General features: G+C 43.0%; 1 protein-coding gene and 1 long non-coding RNA gene across 24 annotated transcripts in view; one reads left to right on the top strand and one right to left on the bottom strand.

Annotated features, from left to right (window-relative positions):
- THRB (thyroid hormone receptor beta) overlaps window positions 1–5,510 on the top strand; it is a 162,622-nt gene extending 157,112 nt beyond the window's left edge. For all 23 annotated transcript variants that reach the window (XM_085538383.1, XM_085538384.1, XM_085538381.1 and 20 more), the window contains one exon: window positions 1–5,510. In XM_085538383.1, the coding sequence (XP_085394509.1) occupies window positions 1–242 (242 nt within the window). In that variant the 3' untranslated portion in view covers window positions 243–5,510.
- LOC116652875 (uncharacterized) overlaps window positions 4,903–23,618 on the bottom strand; it is a 23,525-nt gene continuing 4,809 nt past the window's right edge. The window contains exon 2 of the long non-coding RNA XR_004306053.2: window positions 4,903–7,486. This is a non-coding gene — a long non-coding RNA (uncharacterized LOC116652875). The remainder of the gene's footprint in view (window positions 7,487–23,618) is intronic.

Raw genomic sequence — 23,618 nt, forward strand, 5'->3', positions numbered from 1 at the left:
ATCGCCCAGGCCTTGTTTGCGTCGAGAGGATAGAAAAATGTCAAGAGGGTTTCCTCCTGGCATTTGAACACTACATTAACTACAGAAAACACCATGTTGCACATTTTTGGCCAAAACTGCTGATGAAAGTGACAGATCTGCGAATGATTGGAGCCTGCCATGCCAGCCGCTTCCTGCACATGAAGGTGGAGTGCCCCACAGAACTCTTCCCTCCGTTGTTCCTGGAGGTGTTTGAGGACTAGAGAGACTGGAGCGGTCCTCTGCACCCCTGTCGCACTACTGGCTGTCATTTCATTCCATTGCCCAGCTCTTCTCAAACCTGTTTGTTCTTTTGTTTTCTTCTGATTCTTGAGGTGGGGTTGGGCTTTCGTTTGAGTTTTTCTTTGGGGTTGCTGGGGGCAGTTGTATACACATGGATGAAAACATCCCTTTCTGCTGGTACTTGTGACTATTGCAATTTGTTCTTCAGTCCTTTGATGTGAATGCTTTGACAGCTTAACAGTGAAATAGAAACAGACCAGTTTCATTCACCAGCACTTACGTGGTCACCAGCTCACATGCATCATTGCTTGGAAAATAAGGGAGATAAATCAAAGTGGCAGAAAATAAATTGGCCTCCAAGTTAAAACAGCAATTGATAATTTGATCCTGGCAATTCTGTCTGCTGTTACCTCACTTTGCAGGGTACTAGTGACCGTTTCGTGAGATGAAATATCTAGTCTTTGTGGTTGTTTCTATCGTAACGATCACCCTTAGGATCTAGGACCATCATTGTCATGATCCCATCATTATCTTTGGATCGTTCCAATGGATGCAGTTTAACGGTGCCCCATAAATCAAGTACTTAGTGTATGCAAAGTGAGGGAAGGGACTGAGTCATTTTTTTTCCATGTGTACAGAAAGTAAGATTGTTCAGTTCTTACTACTCCAGGTAACTTCACTGGAAGCTCTGCTGGGGGAAGGAGGGAGATTTGATCCTCTGATGTGCTTTTTCCTGAGTAGGGAAGTCTGCTTTTTCTGAGGTTTGCGGTAAATTCAGTGCTCTGAAGAAGTCGGCTGTTTGTCAGAATAGCAGTATTTCCTACGACTTATTCAGGGATGTGAATGAATGAAACCTATGGGATGACCGTCAGAGAGAACAGAAACCAACTGTGCTATTGATGTCACTCAAGACTGTACAGCTTTGTCCCAGTAGTACAAATAGTATTGCTTGGCAGTAATCTTTTGTTTTATATATATATATAAAGTTTATATGCACGTATATATATAATTTTATATATATATAATTATGAATCTTCAGCAGATGTCTTAAACATATTTCCATGTTTTTATCATCTCTCTCTCTTTCCTTCTCTCACCCTCTCCTGTGTGTGTATGTGTGTTGATCAGCTAGGTTCTCCCTCCTCAGTGTGTGTATGTGTTTTGTTTGGCTAGTTTCTTACTTGATTCCTTCACGTAATTTATTTCCACTAACTGCACTAGCAGGAACTGAGCTGAAAGATACGAAGTCCAGCTGCCAAAATCTGCAAGTCAGTACTCAGTGATGCTGGAATGTTTGAAGCCTGTAATGAGGGCTTTATTGATAGAGAGTGATTCCTTTCTGTTATCCATCACTATTCAGGGTTGTTGTCCCTGTATTTTATAAACTTGATATTAAACCATTCTCTGAATTTGTATGATACATCAAAAGCATTCTTCTGTTCTTCCTGGAAACTCAAGAGACCTGTTTTGCACTTCCTCAGATCCCACATTCTTTTGTGTTGTGCATTCATTTGTACCAGTTTCTGTCTCTGTTATTCATTGATACATTTGCCTGGCAACTCAGTGGGCACTGCTACAACTAATGTGTTGATTTTCAAAGCTCATGCCCCGTGTCCAAACCCATACATTATATGTTTGTTCCCTCATAAGATCACAATACTCAGGAAAATATATAGGTGGAGCACAGTATCTTTGTGCCAGGGATGAAATTCTTTTCACCTCTGTTTCCCTTTAACACTGATGAAGTGTTTGGAGTGCTATTGGCTCTATTGTCAGGGATATGGAATCTTGTTGTGCCTGCTCTTTGATATCATATGATGTACCCATGGTGAGTGTTGAGTGTTGATGTTATTCCTTGGGGGTTATGCCTGTAATTTCATGAGAATATAAAACACAATGGGATGTTGAGGGCTTTTTGCAGGTACCAAGTAGACAGGCCTTTGGAAATAAGCCTTTAAATGCTTGCTGAAATTGAAGAACCCCCATTGTGGGCTGGCTCTATTTGCTCAATATCAAAACGTGTGCAAGCTACATGGATTCCATGTAGAGCACTGCATCTTGGGGACAAGGATCAGGAAACATTCTAGCCTCTGGAACAAGAGATCACACGACAAGAAAAGCTCACATATATTCAGTTCTGCACAGTCTCAGATGAACAGCATCTGCAGTAAGTGAAGTGTATTAGACATCTGATTTGAGGGTGGCTTGGTAGGGCACTGGTAGTATACGGGAAAGCAAAAAAACAGCATCTGTATGCAAATGGCTCTCAAGAAGAAGATATCTTTTGGAGGTTTGTACTCCCAGAATCACGGAGTTCCTTCTGAAACCAACCTGAGTATCTCATCTATTTGCTAAATGTGAGCTTGAGGTAGTGTAAAAACATTGTAGCTGTGCTGTGGATGAGGACAAGGAGAAAGTCACTTTCTCCTGGTAGTATTCACAGCGACCTCACTACAGCCTCCACCATATTTTATGTATTGCTCAGAATCTCAGTTTCTTAGAGTCACACTGCTGCCTGAGAGGCTCAGTCTCTCATTAAGGTCAACATTTCTCATCCTCTGGGTTATAAAGAAAATCAGCAGCCTAAATGTTGAGGTTGGAAGTCAATACTCAGTAGTGACTTTTTGCTGCCTTTAACTACTGGGGCCCACACTACTGGCTTTTGAACACTTGGGAGTGTCGGGACTGCATTAATCAAAAAATAAAGATCAGAATTTAGAAAAAAATACGAGAGTTACTGGATCGACATGGGGAAGCAGCAAGAGGTGAAGAAACTCACAACACGTTGGGTAGAACTGCAGCTTGAGGTAGCGCTGAGAACAAACACTTTGTGCAGGCTGCTGCAAAAATCATTGCTCATACAGGAATTTGTATGCCAAGGTTACTGTAGCAGGTCAAGAAGTTTTGAAACACAGCCTACACAAATGGATGTCTGAACTCAGGCATGTCAGCTGCTGTTAGGCATCCAGGCTCACGGCCTGACTTCCTGGTACTGAAGCATCTTGGGGATGCAGCTAATCAGGATTCAGAACAACAAGCATCCTTTGTTAGATGGTTGCAGATGAGCAATTAGGCAAACCAACTTGGAGAGGTTCAGCAGTCCTTTAAGCTGTAAGGATAGTATCAGTGTGCTTTTCTAGCTTTTTAGATTATATTGGAGTCTGGTTTTGACTAACCAAGGGGGATTGGTAGCATTCCTCAGCAGAGTACTAAGACCAAGCTCTTAGTCTGACATGTAATGACCTCTCTTCTCCTACCAGTCTTACTCTGTGTGTCTTCATTGACTTCCTCAGTCTGACTCCTTATTTACGTGACTGTGAGAGCAAAACTAGAATCTGTGAGGATGCTGAAAAAGGCTCTTTCTGGTGAATGAGGACCTTTGTTCTGCCATGACTCAGGTCACCGTAGGACTGAGCCACTGGATTTACCATCTGAGTGGCAGGCACTGGTCAGCCAGTCTGTAGGACCTGTACAGAGAGAAACAACAAACAGCACTTCTCACTGCGGTTCAGGGTCTTGTTTCTGATGGTGCCACATAACCTTTGTTTTTGCTTTGTGGTCTACACGTGGGTCTTGCATAGGAGATGCTTCCTATCAAACTCGATTGTCATCGTTCACAGTTTTGCCCCAAGTAATGTATGCATTTAGATACTCATTTCTTGTGTCATCTCAGTTAAGTTATGATTTTTATGACGACATATAACATGCATAATAATGATTCTTGTTTACACTCTGCCAAAATGTAGGCGTTAGAGTTAGACCTCCGAGATCCACAACCATTTTTGAGCAAAATGCTGCTTCTTCAGAGGCAGGCATTGGAAAGTGGAAAAAAAAACCTGTCCGGAACGATCAGCTGTATCCGAAATCTGCCAAGACAAGGCTGTTGATCACAAGCAGAGCATGTCATTGCTAGCAATGCATTTTTATGCTATGGAACTCTAACCTGTATGTGTCATATTGACTTTTTGCTGCATGAATCATAAACTATAAAAATCAGTCCTATGGTTTTGAGACGTAGCCAGCATTCCTAAGGCTAAACCTTTTTCATTGACTGAATCAAAATCCACAACCAAGGAACGTGCACCTCTCACTGTGAGAGCAGTCGGAAGAGTTGAACGTTTATCTTTTCTCCAAGGAAGAGGCAGTAGGACCTCTTGACATGTCTTGTTGTGATCATCTGGAAATGATTGCCAGACGTTTCCTTTTGATAGAGCGACGAAGTGATCCGTATTTAAATTTTATAGAGAGAAATTTTATTCTAGTGTGATAGAGGTTTATTTTCCACTTAAGGACTCAAAAACAATGTGAGCACATTTTTTTACTACGGTATATTTTTGCTTTAAAATTAAAAACAAACAAAAAAAAAATAGAAAAATAAAAAGGTTTGGCCTTACCACGAAGTTTTAGTGTGTCGTATAGATGTTAGCAAATGCAAAGAGTATGCATTGTTTGTGTGTATCCACATTGACTGATGTCGCCTTCAAAAAGCAATATTGTGCAGGTAATGAGTTGTTTGTGACCGTCCATTGCACAGTTTACCTTCTTCAAAAGCTGACCTTGTTTATGCACAAGACAATCAAATGTAAATCTACATCAGCACCCGGGTGTAGATTAAGTTCATGTAAATTACTGAGCACAATGTAAAACATTAAAGGACACTTTATTTAATTACACATTTAATGTTGGTGGAGATAGTATCAGGGCATGAACTAGCTGACATACTGTCATTTCTTTTGCTCTTTTCCTACTTCCTTAGCACTCTTCAGTTTGAGTTTGCTCACGAATACATCACGTTAGTTATTCAGGCTTTTATTTTTTTAAGAGAAGGGTGGCTTGGGTTGGTTGGTTGGTTGTTTTTATCAAGTTAGGTGGGAGGACTTCTTACTTTGTCTGTGAGGTTTGTGGGTTTTGCTTATTTGGTTCATTATTTTTTATACCGGTTTCGTGCCCTGAGGGTAAGGCAAACGTCACGCAGTACAGTACAAAAAAATTACCTTGGATGATGTATTTTTTTGCAAGCAGTGTTAAGAGTTATGCTAGATTGGTAATATTTTTTCAGCCTAAAATATATTAAAAATCTGTGATCACAAATGTTTTAAACTATCTAAAGAGAAAATTTGTATATTTGGGGGAAGAAAATAATTTTTACATAGCTTTTGTATGCAGATATTAAAATGTAATTATGAATATAGTGGGCATAGATAACTGTGTAAGCTTCAATTCTAAAAAAGAAAAAGCTTATAACTGAACGGTGGTCCTGGTCTCTCCTTCTCTTCGTTCCAGGCTGTGTATTCAGTTCTGCCGCACACCTCACAATGCTGGCATGGCAGAAGTAGGGCCCAGGGCGATGTGTTGTGTTGGCACTGACTTGCTCACATTTCTATCCGTCTGCACCCCTTCGCTGCCTATCTCGTGCCCAATCTCCTCCCCTCCCTTGGGCACCCAGCCAGTGACTTTCACTTCCCAGCTCTGTACATCAGCCAAACCTAACTCACTTTGGTGAGCCGTGATTTACGTCTCATTCAATTACAGTTCTTGAGGGAACGCCCTTTCTGTCTGTGTTTGTTCCCAGTCTAGATGGGGCTGCCGTGACAAGAGAAATAGTCTTCCCGTCTTTTCACATATTCCATACCTCAGTCCGCTGCCTGTTGGAGATCTCCTTGGTCAAATCTTCCCTCTGCTCTCATGCTCCTTTGTGGTGGTCTCAAGGGTTCTTTCACTCCCTCAGCAGGTAAAGCAAGGCCTGGACCCCAGATCCACAGTGGCTACTTGGCGTGTCCCAAAGGGAAGGCGCTGGGCACTACAACCTGTGGGAATGCAGCCTGCCTTCCAGGGCCGAGGCTCATGCTGAAGAGCCTGGGGGAAAGCAATGAATCCACGTTCTCCCTAAATTAAATCCCTTAAAGCACCTGTGGAAGTGCTGCCAAAGCCCCAGGGCGGGTTGCTGTGCTGAGGATGTGGGAGCTGTGGGCTGCTCGGTCCCGCCGTGGAGTGAGGCACTGATTTGCTGCAGCACAGTTGCTGGCTGGAGGGAAGAAGGAATTCTGCTGCTGCAGACCTCACACTGTTGGCTGTGATGTCCTCAGGCCTCATTGTTGGCAGTGGTGATAGAGGCCGTGCTCACCCAGAAATGGTTTGTGGTCCTGTGGAGAGGAGCTGAAGTCTGTCAGCTGTGTTTGCTCCAGTATGTGCACATCATTGCAGAGGGCAAAATAAAAGGTGGTTCTTGACGGTGAGCAGCAGGCACTGCCAGAATGACTGTGACCAGAGCGGGCTGCTGTGAGCCACCCTGTGCACCCTGAGCCCTTCTGCGCACAGCTGCACCATATTCTGCCTTGTGGCAGCAGTGGGTGAGACTGCTCTCCCCTTGAAAAATGGGCCATGCATCATAAATCCCAGCATGGATTTACAAGTCCAACATTAAATACCTGAATCTTACCCTCATGGTTGTGTGTGCGGTGTGCTATGCCCAATAGCACCAGTGATGAAAAAGTAAGTGTTTATACTCAGAGTGCCTGCAGGTTCACCGACTTCACACAAGTAATAGTAAAATATTTGTGAGGTGCCCAAAGGAGACAGAAATCTCACCCTGACCTTTGGGTGCTTTGGGAAGCCAAAGGCCTGGAAAGGTGATACAAGTTCAGCACTGATGTACAGAACCAGGGTGGATTTCACAGGGAAGGTGGGTCAGTCTGTATGTGGGTTTTACTTGGAAAACACTGTTTAAAAACAACAACAGCAATAACAACTAACAGAGACTCCAGCAAAAACTATGACAGAGTCCTACCCCAATTGTCAGTGGAATCTGAATACACAAGAGATGGCGTGAGTGGATGATGGGGAATAGAAGTAGATCAGAGCAGTGTCCACCTGAGCAGGAATTCTGAGTTGCAAGAAGCAAAAAACAGTGTTGCAAACTCGGCAAGAAAACAGCACATAAAGGGAGAAAAAAGTGCTTTGTAGCTGTAAGGCCCTTCATATTTCCCTGTTCAGTGGTAGCAGCGAAAGTGAGGAAGTTTTCTTTGCTGGAATAAGTATGAGGGCAGCAAGCTTCGCCAGCTGCTGCAATGGTGATACGGAAATGAGAGTCTGTGCATGCTGTGCATACCTGAATGTATGTCTAAAGGTTACCAAAGCAGTTGTCAAATGCTGAAAGCACGTCCAAAAGTGAAACATCAGAGACAGACTCTCCACTTATGGAACAGGAAAACAAGGAGCTGAAGACCTGAAAAAAAAAAAAAGCACCAATATAAATATCTGAGGCTGCGGCAAGTCCTGGCAAGTAGATGAAGATCTAAAAACAGTGGAGGCCAATGAAGGAAAGGAAGAAAAGCTGTTAGGAGAACGCAAAGATCAGACAAAGTGCATACCTGAGGAGAGCAATTCAACACACACAAGGACTTGGTGTGGTCCCAAGCAATCCTAGGTTTGCTTGCTTTGGATGAAAGTATGCATAGTGGCTTTAGGCTGCCATTCTATCCCTCTAGAATCTGGGAAGCACAAAAAATAATGCAAGCTAACCTCGCACCATGGCTCAGTGCTTAGCACACTGCAAAGGGCCGCCTGTGACAATGCGAGTCCTGCGTCTTGCAGCTTGGGCAGTGTCTCTGAGCACAGCCTGCAGTGGGGCCTCATTAGCCAGGGGCTGTGTTGAGGCAGAGCTGTGAGGCTAGGAGATGCTGAAGGGTCAGTCCTCGCTTCCTGGTTTGGCACCACTCAGCTACAGGTGAGTGCTTCAGGCTGGAACCCACTTTTGAGGGTGAATTGTACTGAGACGCTGCGTGGCCTCATTCTATCACAAAGTGGGGAGTGATAGATGAGCGTGTGGAAAAAATGCACATCACAGCCTGAACAGATGAGTTGCCTATGAGAAAGAATTCGTATTATATGCAGTATATGCAGAGTCTGTGACTCTGGTTACTCTCATATGTGATGCTTTATAGTCTCCCACTTTGATCCATATGGCCACAGTATTAAGGGGGTGAAAGAGACATCTTGGCAGCCTGCTGCTGCTGATATTTGCCAGGGGTAATCCCAGGGCAAACACTGTACCAGTCAGCTGCCACCAGTACCAAGAACTTGGATGAGACCGACCAGCCAGTAGCATGAGTACCTCTCTATTAAACTGAGTGCTAACTTGCTTCCACCTACTTTATTTGGGGTTGTAAACCTCTTGCAGAAGCACTTTTGCATTACAGTGTTAGAGAACAAATCCTGTGCAGCCTGAAGTCAGGTGAGGTCCAGGTTCTGGGCATGGTAAGATTGTTCCTTACTCCTGGGATGTACGAGAGCTCGCAGATCCCATCAGTTGCTTTCACAAAATGCAGAAGAAAGTGTTCTGTTGCTCTACTGCAGAAATAAATTCCGTGCCTGGAATGGTGAGCATGAGCAACAGACACCCTACATGGCTGAAGCCTGGTGATTGTTTTTTACCACACATCTGGGCGTTTCCTCCATGTGCATCACATCCCCCTCACCAGACACGCTTTGGCTATGAAGCAATACATGGCAAATACATTGCTGAGCTCCCCAAGGCACCAAATTTGCCTTTGCTCTTCTGCTCATGTCCACACAGATGCAGCCTGGCCCCACAGAGCAGAGCACAGCTGGTATCCAGCTCAGCAAGTCATAGTTGTTCCACCAAAGTCAATGTGAGACTGCCTGTTAGCAAGGGAGGACCAATACATCAGCGGCCAGGGGCCTGCTGTTGGCCTGCACTGTGCCGATGGGTGGAGACAGGGCCCTGTGCTCCATGTGTGCCTTGAGATACTGGGGATGTGAGGCATGTAGCAGACATGGAGGAGTGCTGGATGCCTGTGAAGCTGTCATGATGCCCAGGAGCTCCATGAGAGTGTCCGGGGATGGCAGAAAGTACATCAGCACCCTCTGGATAGACAGCTGAGCCAGAGAAATTGCCAACATCTCTGTGTGTGTGCAGAATAAACATAGCCCAGAGGCATGAACCATCCCTGAAAGTCATGCTGACACCAGAGATGGGAAGAGGGGCACCAGAGCAGACTTCTCCTCACCAGGCTTACAGGTACAGGGCTGGAAACACCATCACCAACATGAGTCTGGAGAAAATGGATGGTGACAGCAGGAACAGAGCTGCTGCCTCTGAACCCTTTGTGCAAAGCTCAGGTAACAAGTACTGTTTCTCAGGAGAGTAGGATAAAAATGAGTCAATGGTTGTTACAAATCTTTGCATCATCCACTTGTCTGTGCTCCTGTCAGCAGTGCTCCCAAGGTGTGAGTGGTGCTGCCAGCCCCCTGTGGGGAGTGTCAGTTCAAAGGAAGAAGCCATTCCAAAATAGACTGAGGGCTCTGAGCTCACTGCAGACACTGTGATTGTGTGGTAACTTCGGATGGAGCACTGGGCTAAAAACCCAAACCGACCTGATCCATCACCCTAACAGCCAACCCTGATAAAACAGACTAAAACTCTTCTGATTGCCCTTTGAATGAATATTATTCTGGGGCTGGATACTCATTTCAGGTGCCCAGGATTTCTCCAGACCACCCAGGTACTGGGGTGGGACCCCTCTCAATTTCACTTTAAATCGAAGTGCAGAAAAATGAACTTAAGGCATCATTCAGCATTAACCACACCTTGACACATTTCTAGCTTTGCTGATCTGATTTGCCTCCAGGCTTTGGGCAGTTGAGTGCACCTCCACACTTTGTTTTTCCCACATATTTTTTCCTGAGCTGAGAATGATGACAATGTTTCAGCTCCAAGACAAAGCTAACAAACAGATTTATTTATTTATGATAAGAAAGAATGCTGTACAGGGGATTTTAATCAGGAGTTGCCTGGGACAGAGCAACCAGCTGAACAAATAAGCCAGGTTTTTCAGTTATTTTCTGCATGTTTACCCCTCCCTAGGGGTATTTTTGTCATTGACATGAAAGGAAGCAAAAAAATCTTCCTTTCTCTGGGCTTCAGAAAAGACTCAGGAGATGTTCGACTTCCACTGGTGAATCCCCCTCAGCTGCTGTTGGTTTGTGGTGCGTCTACTGCAGACAAAGATCTCTCCTCCCAGTCGAGGCATTTTTCAAGCAGACAGGTTGTTCAATTATTGAAGGGAACACTTCCCTGCACTACCAGTTGGCCATCGCTCCTGCAACCTTCACGTACGCACAGCAGAAACCCCAGGCGTTTTCCTTCTTTTTGCAGGCAGCAGTAACTCCTGCCCTTACCAGAGGTCAGGGGCTGAGGTCTTATAGACTCTTAGAATCATGGAACCATTAAGGTTGGAAAAGGCCTCTAAGATCACCTAGAACAACTGTCAGCCCATCCCCTCCATGCCCACTAACCACGTCCCTTAGTGCCATATCTATGTGGTTCTTGAAGACCTCCAGGGCAGTGACTGCACCACCTCCCTGGAGTGAGGGCTCTTCTGAGAGTATGCTGGAGCTCTCTACAATGCATCTGCCCCCTACAAGTATTACACCACACAAAGTTACATTCTCGGTGAGAACAAGTGGGGTGAGATTTTTGCAGTTGCAAAAGCTCACGACCAATTAGGAAAACCTCTCCTCTGCTGTTGCGAGCTGTGGGATGGCTCAGGACTGCATTATTCTTGGACCAAATTTAAAGTAGTTGAGCACTGAACACAAGAGCATATTCAGAGCTTTAATTTGCTTGATCTTAATTTTAGCAGTTGATGTAATATTATTGTATTGAGAAATCTGCTTGTTGCCTTCCTTCTGAGCTTCTGTGGCATCCCCAGAACAAATCCTGAGTGGTTTGTACTGAATTCTTCCATTTTTTTTCCTGCCCTGGAAGTAGGGCATCAGACGTAAGTTGTGCATAAAGTCACTGACCACTGACAGTAAGATCCAAGCCTTGGAGCTGTTTTAATAACTGTTCTGTGCAGGAAAGAAGGGACGCAGCACTCGCTCCACACGCTGGTAGAGCACGCTGACATTTCTGAGAGAAACTGTAGGAGAGAGGGGAAGTGAAAGATTTTTCTTCAGCCACCTTCTTGCCCAAAGCCTTTTGCCAAGACTACAAAAGTCACAGAAAGAGGAAAAATCCAGCTAATTGAAACTACAGCAGATCCCAGGACAAGGATATATGCCAAAATATATGTTGACTGGGATTTAGAAATTAACCACTCAAACTTACCCTTCTGCCTTCCTCTGCAAAGTCTTCGGTTTTTCACAAGTTTTGCAAGGAATGCTGCCATTTTCACAGACGAATTTTGCCCAAACCAACAGCAAAAAAGGACCAGAGAGCTGAAAACCCCATGAAGTGAAAAACAGGAAACTCTTCCACCACAGGAATCCAGAACACTCAATTTAAAAAGGATTCACTGATTGGAAAATGCTAAATGTTGACTTGAGGGTTATAAAAGGAATAAAAGTTCAGAGAAGAAGAAGACATGAGATCAATTTTTTCAAACAAAGAGTGAAGCAATCCAGCTAAATGTGTGCTTTGCCCTTCAATGGGGGAAATCTGAAATCCTGTGACTGTGCAAAAAGTGTGATATATGATGAGAGCTCCAAACTGAGGAACTCAATTAAATGCCGAGTTTCATACTGCCTCGGAAGCTTGAAAAACAGCAAAGTGAGCCATAAAAGCAAAAAAAAAGTGTCCAGTTACTGTCTTCAAGTGCCAGACAGGCTCTCCAGAAATAGGAGCAGACCTCAGATGCCTGCCACAGCTCCAGTCATTGCTGTGTCCTCTCAGGACATAGAACAGAATTGAGTAGAATCATAGAATAGAATCACCAAAGTTGGAGAATACCTCCAAGATCATCCAGTCCAATTGTCCACCCATCACCAATGTTTCCCACTAAACCATGTCCCTCAGTACAAAATCTACTCCTTCCTTGAACACCTCCAGGGTTGGTGACTCCACCACCTCCCTGAACAGCCCATTCCAGTGCCTGACCACTCTCTCAGATAAGAAGTATTTCCTAATGTACAACCTGAACCTCCCCTGGCACAATTTGAGGCCATTCCCTCTAGTCCTATTGCTAGTTATCCAGGAGAAGGGGCCAATCCCCACTTTACCGCAACATCCTTTCACGTAGCCGTGAGAGCCACAAGGTCTTCTCTAAGCCTCCTCTTCTCCAGACTATATCCCTAAAGCTAAGCAGATGCCTGGATGCTTGAAGATCCCCAAAGTCAGTAGGAAAGCTGAAGCACACAGCCAAGTTTGAGCTCTACTGTCCTTTGGAAGAGCCCACCTGAGCTCAGAGCTCCATATCCTGCATGGCCTGGCAGCACTGTCCTCATCTATTACTGCACCCAGGAAACGGAGACAGAGACAGCCTGGAGCTCCTGTAATACATCCTGCTGTGCTCCCTGCATGAGATCATGCATAAACATAGCTCATCATCTCTTCCTTTACCAAATTTACAACTCAGATTGACATCAAGACACAACCACCTTCCTCAGAAATGCAGGATCCCAAACAGGCCAAGGTCAAATAAGAAACATCTCCAGCTCCAGCTCTCTGATCCTTCCTGCTCTCACAGCTATTTGAGGGGCTGCCCTTCTCACCCAAGGCCCAGATCCCAGCCCCTTCCTCAGCCCAAGCCACACATCAAGAGGGAGCAAACTACAAACATTCTAGCTGAGAATACTAAGTCCCAGCTTGTCTTTGCCATCGTGGACGCCAATTTTCAATTTTCTTCCTGCCCCTACTCTATCTCACAGCATTTAGAGAGCCCATGCTGCCCTTCTAGACATGGGAAGATCACATCTTTATTTCCCTTAGTTCAATTTATTCTCTCTTATTCTGCTTTTCTAAAGTATGTGATGTATTCCATACATGTAGATGTAACTTCTGTGATATGTATGTGCTTTTCTTGACAGGCATAATGCTAAAGCTATTAACTCCACATTAAAAGTCCTGCTACTGCCTGTAGTAATACACTACATTGTTCATCACATACAGTTTATTATTCTGTTCTCATCCACCTAGGAAGAGTGGGATTTATGTAGAAATAATTGAGAAAATTAACTCTCATCTGAGAAATCTTAGGTAGAATTTAATAACATCCTTAATGGACTTTCATACTTTAAATCTGCAAAGCTGTAACACAAGAATTTCCTCCTATTCTTTCTCACCCTTCTGTATAATAGGACAGAACCTGTTAGAACCAGACTCAGTGCCAGGCTTGCCAGTATCTTGAGAATGTGAAAACCTCAGCTTCCATCTGATCCAGCAAGTTATGGAAGGAAATGCACATCCAGGTGGGTATGAGAGCTGAGTCCAGCCATACAACACATGGGACCAGGATGCTGGGCATCTTGTTGCTGGCATCAGACTAAGCCAACTTGCCTCTTCTGGCTTGTAGAGTCACTGACCAAAAAAGGGCTTTCTTCTCATGGTTTTCAGTATATTTTGAAAAAAGCACTTAGCTGGAGCAAACTAACAGTCTTTTCCCAACACGTGGGATCTGGTGGATCTAAAAAATATATGGAAAGAATAGGTAAGACTTCATTTAAGCTCCAGTCAGCACATGTCCTCAAAAGCAGACCCTCCTTCTAGCATTATCTGTCTGGTTTGGAGCAATTCAGTACAAAGAAAATCTGTGTAATGAGAAGATACAAAAATGCCAGAGAGAATCTATACCCTCCTGCTCACTGAAGACAAAGATGTAAATTGCCTGAGCTCTGTTACAGCATTTACAGTAAATATAGCACAGAATCAGAAGCCAGAGGAGCTTCTAATAATAACACCTCTTTAATTAAAATACCCCAAACAGACAGTCAGGAAAGGAGAGAAACATACTGTGAGGAATGAGTTGTTCATATCAGAAGAGTATAAAGAAGGTGTTTATAGTTTGGGACCCTCTCATTTTTTTTCCTCTTAGGATACACTGTTTAACACTGTAAATAAATTAGGTTATTTCTCTTTCATAAAGAAAATCTAAGAGAGAGGTGAGAAGAAGAGTCAAAAGTCTCTAAAGACTTGTGATTGATGTAAACTGGCACAGTTTAGCATCAGTCATCTGAGCTCCTTTAAAGAATACACAACCGAAAAGTGACAGCTTTGGTTGCACCTCACACAGTTGCACATAGATTACCAAACGCATCAATACTGCACTGCTACCCTTTTCCAACCAAACAGCATTCCCTCAGCTGATAAGAGCTTTACTTCTCCTACGCCAGACTAACTACAGGGAAAAGGGCGAAATATTGTTGTTTCGCAAAGGATTTAAGTCCCCCAATGCCCAGCTTTCTTTCTCAACACAATTCTTCACAAATCGAGACCTTTTCGCAAGACACTTTTAAGGCACTTTCCATTTGCGGAGTGATCTGGCTCCACCAAGTGACAATTGCTGTTATTGCTAGTCTACACCTGGAGCGAAGATTGCACAGATCTGACCCTAGACTTTGCAATAAGGCAGTAACTAACGATGGTATCTCGTTGAAAAGCTTTCAACTCTTCATTGTTGAAATTGAAGAAATTGAAGAAATTGAAGCATTCAACCCTCCAGATTATTTTGCTGTGGTTTAGGCTGTAAATGAAGGTGCTACGGAGCTGTGAACTATTTATTTTTCTCCATTTATGTTGGACAATACTGAATACCGTTCTACAGAAGTGACCAAGTTGTTTGTCATTACAACAGTTAATACCTCTGGAACATATCACAGTGGGGTAGAAGGGTTTCAGAGAAGCAAAATGTTTTCCAGAATGTTCTGAATGCACCAGATGATGGGCAAGATCCACTGTATCTCTAGAAATGTGATGGGAACATGAGGAGAGTGTAGAAACAACCACACGACGTGGTCACTATACAAGTCTGAAAGAACATGCTTTAAAAGACTCAAACGAAGTGGAAAAGCTTGTTAACATACAGCCAGGAAGATGGATGTTCTCACATCTATTATTTCATACATAACCGTTTTTGAGAGAAAAGGAGCTCTAAAAGAAAAGAGTGAGGAGGCTGAAGGCCGGGGACAAATTCTGTATGAGGCAATGAAGCAGACTGCTTTAGAAGACTTTCATCCATAAATCTATCAAAGTATTGATTAATATTTTACCTGCTTATTTACTCTAATGAATAACTGGAAATGTTTCAAAACAAATCTCCACATCAAGAAGATAGTGTTATATTTAACGCAGCGGTGACGATTTAAAGCACATGAATGTTACCTTAACAAGACATATGTTGGCTCATCTTCATGTAACTCATGCTTGTTTGCTTCTCTTATATACTGTGTGCAGGTTCATTTCTGAATATTCAAAAGTATTTCATTGAAAGTGAAAAACAGGAAGATGCCTATTTATAAAAATTTCAGCAGGAGGAGCTAAAACAACATTCTATGACTCCAAAGGTGACTGAAAGCACAACAGCCCAGAAAGCCATTCACTAACCAGTCTCTACTTCTATCCAAAGGATAGGAACAAAGAGGATATTTTGTAGTGTAATTCTATTTGCTACCCTACATGACATCTTATATTCACTTTTTTCCTCCATTCTCACACTACACACCTTCTCATACCATCATAGTTTTCAACCCACCTGTTGCTTTGATAGAAGTAGTGAAATACAGGTTAAATCTACCCTTCCAACCAAGCTGAGCTACACTCATGGTTTTACATCATCACCACACAGTTGCCTCATGCAGGGGCTGACTACGGGGCTCTGCTGCAACAACACGAACTTAGTCTGGGTCCACAAACATGGCAGCCATTCTGCCCTAGCGGTTCCTTGCGTGATCAGTGGGCATGACTGAAAGTGACTTCACAAAAGCAAACACAGTGGGTGTAATTGTCTGATCTGGCAAAGTCATTTAAGTTGCTCCTTTGATGAAGTTGGTCAGTCCAAACCTATTTTCTACCAAGGACTGGATTATTGATTTGTTTTACAAAAATCTAATAAAAATATTATAGATCCTCTTGTTTGAAGACTTAGATCATGGAATCAACCAAAGCAAGCAACTAATATCACATAAGGTATTCCAGATCCAACTGCTAGCTTAGATGGGAAAATCAACCTTAAAATCCTATTAGATAGCCCTCTAACACAACGTGTTGGATAAGAATACGTAGCACCACACCCAGATAGAAAATCCAATGAGAAGAGCCTAGAATGCTCCCACAACCACAGCTCTGACTCCTCTAACGTCATATACACATGTGATGCAACTCTGTCCACATGCCTCATTGATGTGAGGTCAAACCTGACCTGAGATTGCATTTTTTAATCCTCCAACTCTAGTCACTGTAACAACTGTTTTGCCACAGGGATACACCTATGTGTGATAAACTAACCGAGACATCATGCTGCATCAATCTTCATAGACAAAAACACGAATTTGATTACAGTAAAACGTGCATGAGCAAGAAAGATTCACTTACTAGGCAAGACTAGATGATCTTGGAGGTCTTTTCCAACTTTGGTGATTCTGTGATTCGAGGAGACATTATAAATAGTACCAGATAATAAAGAGGAAGTAGACTGCCTATAAGTTAACATGGTAAGAAAGAAACACAAATGTTTTAAGATATAAGTAACGTAGAAATAAGCACAATTTCTTAATAGTTTAAGCAAAGAAGAGATTATCAGAAAATAGAACATAGGTGTTTAGAAACAAAACTCAGTGTTTGAGGGCTGTAATAACATTTGTCAGTGCCACCAAAAGCAGAAGTAAAAATAAAGTGATAAGAAGTTATTTTACCTTGTTAGGTACACAGGAAAAGAAGGGGTCATTTAAAGGAATGACTTTTGGATGGAAAAAAAAAAAAGAAAGAAACCAAATACAGTTCATTTAATCATAGTCAGTACATTCGTGTCAAGCACATGGATGAGTAATAGCTAAAAGACCTTATCAGCATTGCTAGAAACCACTAATGGCTGGTTGGCCAAATGCAAAATGTGTTAGCTGTAAATGAGGCAAAGTTTATTGGGAAAATTATTATTTTGGTTAGAGCAAACACTGTTTGGCTAGAAAAACTAGTCTAATGGAACTATTAGTCAACTAGATGATTTTAGAGACCTGCAGTTACATTTGAAAAGATCCATGAAGTACATTTATTTTTCTGACTGGAAAAGCAAAGGAATTTCATGCTGTTGAAACTGATTGCTGTCCTGGAAATACTGTCATTCATTAAATTCTGCTTTTTACTTTCAAGGACTTTCTCAAACATGCTGATGGAGAAATACTCCAGCAAAAAGAAAGAGAAATGGAGGCTGATAGCAATAGAAATGAGCCTTCTCATTTTGTTTCAGAGATCCGCCAGTAGTCTGACAATATCATTTCCTCAGTGAGAATGGGTCCAGACAAAAGAAAACAAGTCTAAGTAGAAGTTAGGTATAGTCTTTACGACATAATTACTGCTTTCGAAGTAATTGTGAAGTAATTTTCACCTATTATCAAAAGTATACATTAATGTCACTAAAGGATAAACCTTTTGAATTGAATTGTGAGCAGAATAGAAGATTTGAAGACTGTTTTCCTATCTCTGCAGTCTATTTTCATTATGTACCAAACAGTTCAAAAGAGACGGCTGTTGTTTAGCGGTGCAATTAGCGTTTATGTAGTCAACAGCTGTTACAAAGTAAAAGATTTAGAAAACTTATTCAGGAAAATAGACGTGGCCTGCAGCTAGAATTTCCAACTGCAGTTTAGTGGAATTCTCTGTCAGGTCTACTTACAAGCTGCTTTCTGGAGGACCGGTTAAACAACGACTATATTAGTTGCTTCCAATTGCTTTTTCTTTTTTTTTCCTTTCAATTACAGAGGCGTGCATCAGATTTTTCATCTGGACAATGCAGTGTCTGAACTGGAAAATGCTTTTTTCAAGCTAAGAGCAGAGGTTGGTTAATCCCTTACTAAAAAGCACATCTGCTGGGGGTTACTATTCAAAGACAAAAACTTAGAATGTGCTTGATAGATCTGACTTGGACCATTCAGAGACACCTGATAGAACAACAGAATCTTCTAAGCAGAAGGAAGTTGAATGTGGAAGTCTAGGAGTTGAGATGGAAGGGACCTTTAAAGGTCCTCTAGTCTATCTCCCTTGCAACAAACAGGGACATCTATAGCTACAGGGACATCTACAGCTATTTCAGGTTGCACAGATCCCCATCCAGTCTGACCTTGAACATCTCTAAGGGCCACTCCTCCACCACATCTTGGGGCAACCTGTTCCAGTGCTTCACTAAAGCTATCACAAAAAAACCTTTTTTCCTACATCCAATCTAAACTTCTTAGTTTGAAATAATTTCTGCCTGTCCTATCTCAGAAGCTAAAAACCCTGCTAAAGACTTTATTCCCTTCTTTCTTGTACTGAAAGGTCACTATCAAGTCTACCTGGAGCAGCCCCAGCTCTCAGCCTGTCCTTGTAGAAGAGGTGTCACATCACATAGATCATTTTGGTGCCCTCCTCTGGACACACTCCATCAGGTTTATGCTTCTCCAGTACTGAGGACTCCACATCTGGACACAGTATTCCAGGTAAGGCCTCAGCGCAGAGTAGAGGGGCAGGGATCACCTCCTTGTGAAGAAAAGTGTACTGTAGAAAATATAAGTGGGAAGTGACTTGTGCCTCTGGCCACTTCTGCTCATAAACTGGGCTGTCCAAGGGTTTGAGAGGATATGCATAGTCACCACCTTTCTCTACTTCCCCATTTTACAGTGGGCTGCATCTCATATATATACATATACACACACACACACACACACACACACACACATATATATACATATATATATATATATATATATATGTTAAAAGGCCTATACAATTCAAAAGCAAAACCATAAACATATCACTTACCAAATGCCAGTGGAATCTGAACTTGCAAGAGGCTACCTGAGTGGATGTGGAAGAAAGCACAGCTTTGAATGCTTCTGTTCAGAGGAATGCTGCACAGTTGCCAATAAGATCAGTTTTTGGTATCTCTCTTCTCACCTTTTAGAGGAAGCAATGCTCACTGCCTGATGTGATATTTCAAATGGAGATGAGAATGCATATCTGATTGCATGTGTAAAGATATTGTATGAGTTTGGAGAAGAGAGACAACGTTGAGCAGAGAGGAAAAAGTTCATTTTATTGGAGCTGTAAGAGTCCTGGATATGTATATTAAAAAGGGAAGGAAAGAATCATAGAATCATAGAATCACCAAGGTTGGAAAATACCTCCAAGATCATCTGGTCCAACCATCCACCTACCACCAGTATTTCCCACTAAACCATATCCCTCAAAACAGCAGCTAAATGTTTCTTGAAAACCTCAGGGATGGTGACTCCACCACCTCCCTGGGCAGCCCATTCCAATGCCTGACCAAACAAACATTGTCTAAATCTGGAAACCAAAGTGAAACCTCAGAGACTCTCCACACTAAGGCAGAGAACAGGAAAATGGCTAAAAAAAAAATGAGCCAAAGACCTGAAAAAAAAACCCACACCAATACAAAATATCATAGGCTGTGTCAAGTCTTTTCAAGGAGATGAAGATATGAAAATAGTAGAGAGTGATGAAGGAGAGGAAGAGGAAAGAGCATTGTTAGAACACAAGGATCAGATACAGTGTGTGCCCAGGGTAGAGCAATTCAACATTCACAAGGACTTCAAGTGGTCCAGGTAATCCTTAGAATGAAAACAAGCACAGTGGATTTAGTTTATCCTTCTCACTCTCCAGAATCTGGGAAACACAAATGGCAATACAAGCCAGCCTTGGGCAGCAGTCAGAGAGCCAAAGCATCTGTTGGTGCCCTGCAGCAGTGGCTGGGATCTGGCTGCTGAGCAGGCTCAGAGGGAAAGGGCACAGAGAGACCACTCCGGAGTACGTACTGGCGTAGAATCCCTCTCTATTTTATTTTACATGAAGTTCTATTCAATCAGTGGTGACATTATGGCATCATTCGGTGTTAATTACACTTCGTCACATTTCTCGCTATGCTGATTTGATCTGATTTGCCTCTGGCCTTGGCCTCAGATAGCTGAATGCACCTACACATTCCATTATTCCTACACGTTTGTTCTCTACCAGGGGATGATGGCGATGTTTTCAGCTTCAGAACAATGCCAGCTACCTACTCCATTTTTTCTTATTATTTTTTTCCCTTTAGTATGAAAAGAAATGCCAGTAAGAGCTTCAATTGGGTGATCCCATAACAAGATAGGTGTCCAGGTCAGGACAAGAGGCCAGACAAACAAGTCAGGTTTCAGCATCAGTTTAATGAGCCAGCAACTGCAGCACTGTATGTCTACTCAACTGGACCAGCAAGTCAAACCCTGCAACACCATCAGGACTACTTTTGCATTCCCCTGCTTTTACTAAGGAAGTGAAGAAAATGTAATACCTGTAATACCTGAAGGGAACTTACTCCCAGGAAGGGAGTAAACTCTTCGAAAGGGCTGATAATAGCAGGACTAGGGGAAATGGTTTTAAGTTGAAGGAGGGAAGATTTAGGTTGGATGTTAGGGGAAAGTTCTTTACTAGAAGAGTGGTTAGGTCCTGGAACAGGCTGCCCAGTGAGGTTGTGGATGCCCCGTCCTTGGAGGTGTTCAAGGCCAGGTTGGACGGGGCCCTGGGCAACCTGATCTAGTAAAGGTGTATGTTTGGTGGCCCTGCTAGGCAGGGGGGTTGGAACTACATGATCCTTGAGGTCCCTTCCAACCCGGGTAATTCTGTGATTCTGTGATTCTGTATCTTTTTTTCTCCCTTTTTCTGATCTTCAGGAAGAGACATAGAAGATGTTTGATTTCCATTGGTGAGCTCCGATAGGTTCGTGTTATTTGTAACAGTCAACTATGAGATGGGAGGAATCCTTCATGTGGTGAATCTGATGCAGATGAAACACTTTCCTCCTGCTCACTGTGAACATTTTGCAGATTTATTTGTAGGGGAGACACTTTCCTGTGCTGGCCAGTTAGGCTTCTTCCTACACCTTACCCACCTGCACACCCTGACTCCTGGACATTTTCCTTAGCAAAGGGATACTCCTACATTTGGGTCAGAGGCCAAGTGCCAAGGTTTGGTAAGAGAGAGGATGTTGCTGGTACAGCCCAGTCCCCTGTGAAGAATGGAGACAATCTGCACTAGCAAAAATTTACATTGTCACAAATGAGAATTTCTCTGCTGCTTTTGTAGAAAGCCAAAGGAAGTAAAAGTATGAATGTTACTGAACCCTGACTTTGCCCTTGGCCTGAGACTGTGATTCATGTCGAGGTGTTTGATCAGACCATGGCAGCTATGGGACAGAGCATTTGCACTGCTGTTGTTCAAAATGATCTCCTCACGTGTAATGCTTGGTTCGTTATGGTGTTCATGTTGGTTGTGCACATCTGTAGCATGAACTATAGCTTTTGTGACAGATGTACCAATAAACAAATGCAGAGAACTATCTGCCTGCTGAGAAATGCAACCTGGCTATGGTTCTCAGTGTGCCTGAGTTCATGTCAGAGCCTCTGAAAGGTTCAGACATTTTTTGGATCATTCCATAGTTCCTTCAGCACATCGTGGGCTGCCTGAAAATCATGCGGTGCTTCGTTAAGGATGCAGACAGATCACTACATCCCAATCTGTCTCTGAGCTGACTGAACAGGACACAAGAAACCACTGGATGTGACACAAGCAATTGCCAAACAATGACAGGTACCAGCATGAGATGACAACAAAAGTTGTGTATAGTGCCATGAGGAATGGCTGGATTCCACAGATGGCTATGAACTGAGTTAAGTGAGGGATAACCAGACTTCAAAGACATTTGGAAGGGGTTGTTAGGGACCTTCTTGGGAGTGGAATCACGTAAGGCCCATAGCACCTGTGTAACCGTGTCAGCCATGTCACATCAAGTCAAGATTACCAACATCTCGTTATTAAACACAGAATTTGGGTACAGGTGCAACCAAACTTGGATTGAGGGGAATAAAGAAATATGGGACAACTTGTTTATTAGGGAGGAGACTCGGGTGGAGAAAGGGAGGATCAGGACATGGGAAAAGAGGTAACAGATGTAAATGATGTAATCCCAGTTGTTCGTGGTACCTGCCCTTTATCCCTTTCAGCCTGGAGCAGGACAATGAGCCAAACCTGTTATTCTGATGATACCACACATTTCCACAGCCAGGAGGCCTGGGGTGCATTCCCTGGCCAGCAAGAGAACACCCAAGATGGACAAATCAAGCACCCCAGCATCACTGTGTTTGTATCTGTTCCAAGCCTGACAGCATCAGCATCTCCTTATCATTCTAACATCAGCCTACCAGCATTCATGATTCAAATGTTAGTTACCTCCTTCATAACAGGTTGATTGCCCTGCTTCAAAATGTTGCACGTATTTTCCCAACTCAATTTGGAATGTTTCTTGGTTTTCAACCAAGGCATAATGGGGAAAGCAATCAGCTTTTAGAGAGGGCCACTGGGATTCAAGTATTCCTCTGTGGATTCTAGAGAAGCTCAGATAGTTTTTATTTCTTTCTCCCTAGATCAATATTAGCAACCAAAGATGATCTAAACTACAGCAAACCCTGAGAGGGAGCTTGCCAGACTATATGAAGAAAAGAATTTAGAAATCACCTGCTCAGGGTTATCCCTCTGCTACCTCCTAGCAATCTTTTGGTATCACAAATTCTATTTTAAATAGAGTTTTCCCCGTGCCAGTAACAAAAAGTACCAGAGAGCTAAAAAAGTGATGTATTCTACACCACAAAATCTTCAGCTGAGCACATCAGTAATGCAGCATTCCACATGCTGAATACGCATTGATTACTGCACCCTGGATCATGCCCACCCCTCAAAGCACTCCATGTTCGGAGAGTTGATGTTCATTCCCTCACTTGCCCCTAAATAAGCATTGGATGGCAAGGTGGGACTGTCCTGCCTCACATATATTGTTTGTAAATGGGAGCCTAGAATTGTGGTTCAGTGGGAGATCCCTTGCATAGGGGTTTCTTCCTGTATTCTTCATGCTGCCCATGTGCCTTGACAAACCCAAGAGAACCTTCTCCCAGAGCACCTGTGGGCAGCTTCTCTGCTCATCTGAGGCACAGTAGGAGGTGAAGCCTACACTACCTCTTCCCCACCTGTCCCTTGTCTCCCCTTGACCTCTGTGACATGTTATGGTGGCCATTTGGGTGTCAACTCTGTTTGGCATTATTTCAAATTGAGATAGGAAAGAGATGATGGTGGGAACTGGAATTCAGGAAACATAAAGTAAATTCTCACCTTATCCGGGGTTTCTCTGCTGGATCTTGGGCATGTGTCTTGAGATAAACTGCCTGCAGAAACGAAGTAACATATCCCTGCCTTCCTGGAGCAGTGATAATGTAGAAACAGCATTATACTGAGAGCACTATTTACACCTTTAAGAGCAATGTAGGACAGACCAATCTCTTCTATGTGTGTCAAACTGCATATCACTCTTTGGATATAACTCTGT

The sequence above is a fragment of the Coturnix japonica genome, chromosome 2, assembly GCF_054131305.1.
Source record: "Coturnix japonica strain WE chromosome 2, WE-NBRP24, whole genome shotgun sequence".
NCBI classification, from domain to species: Eukaryota; Metazoa; Chordata; class Aves; order Galliformes; family Phasianidae; genus Coturnix; species Coturnix japonica.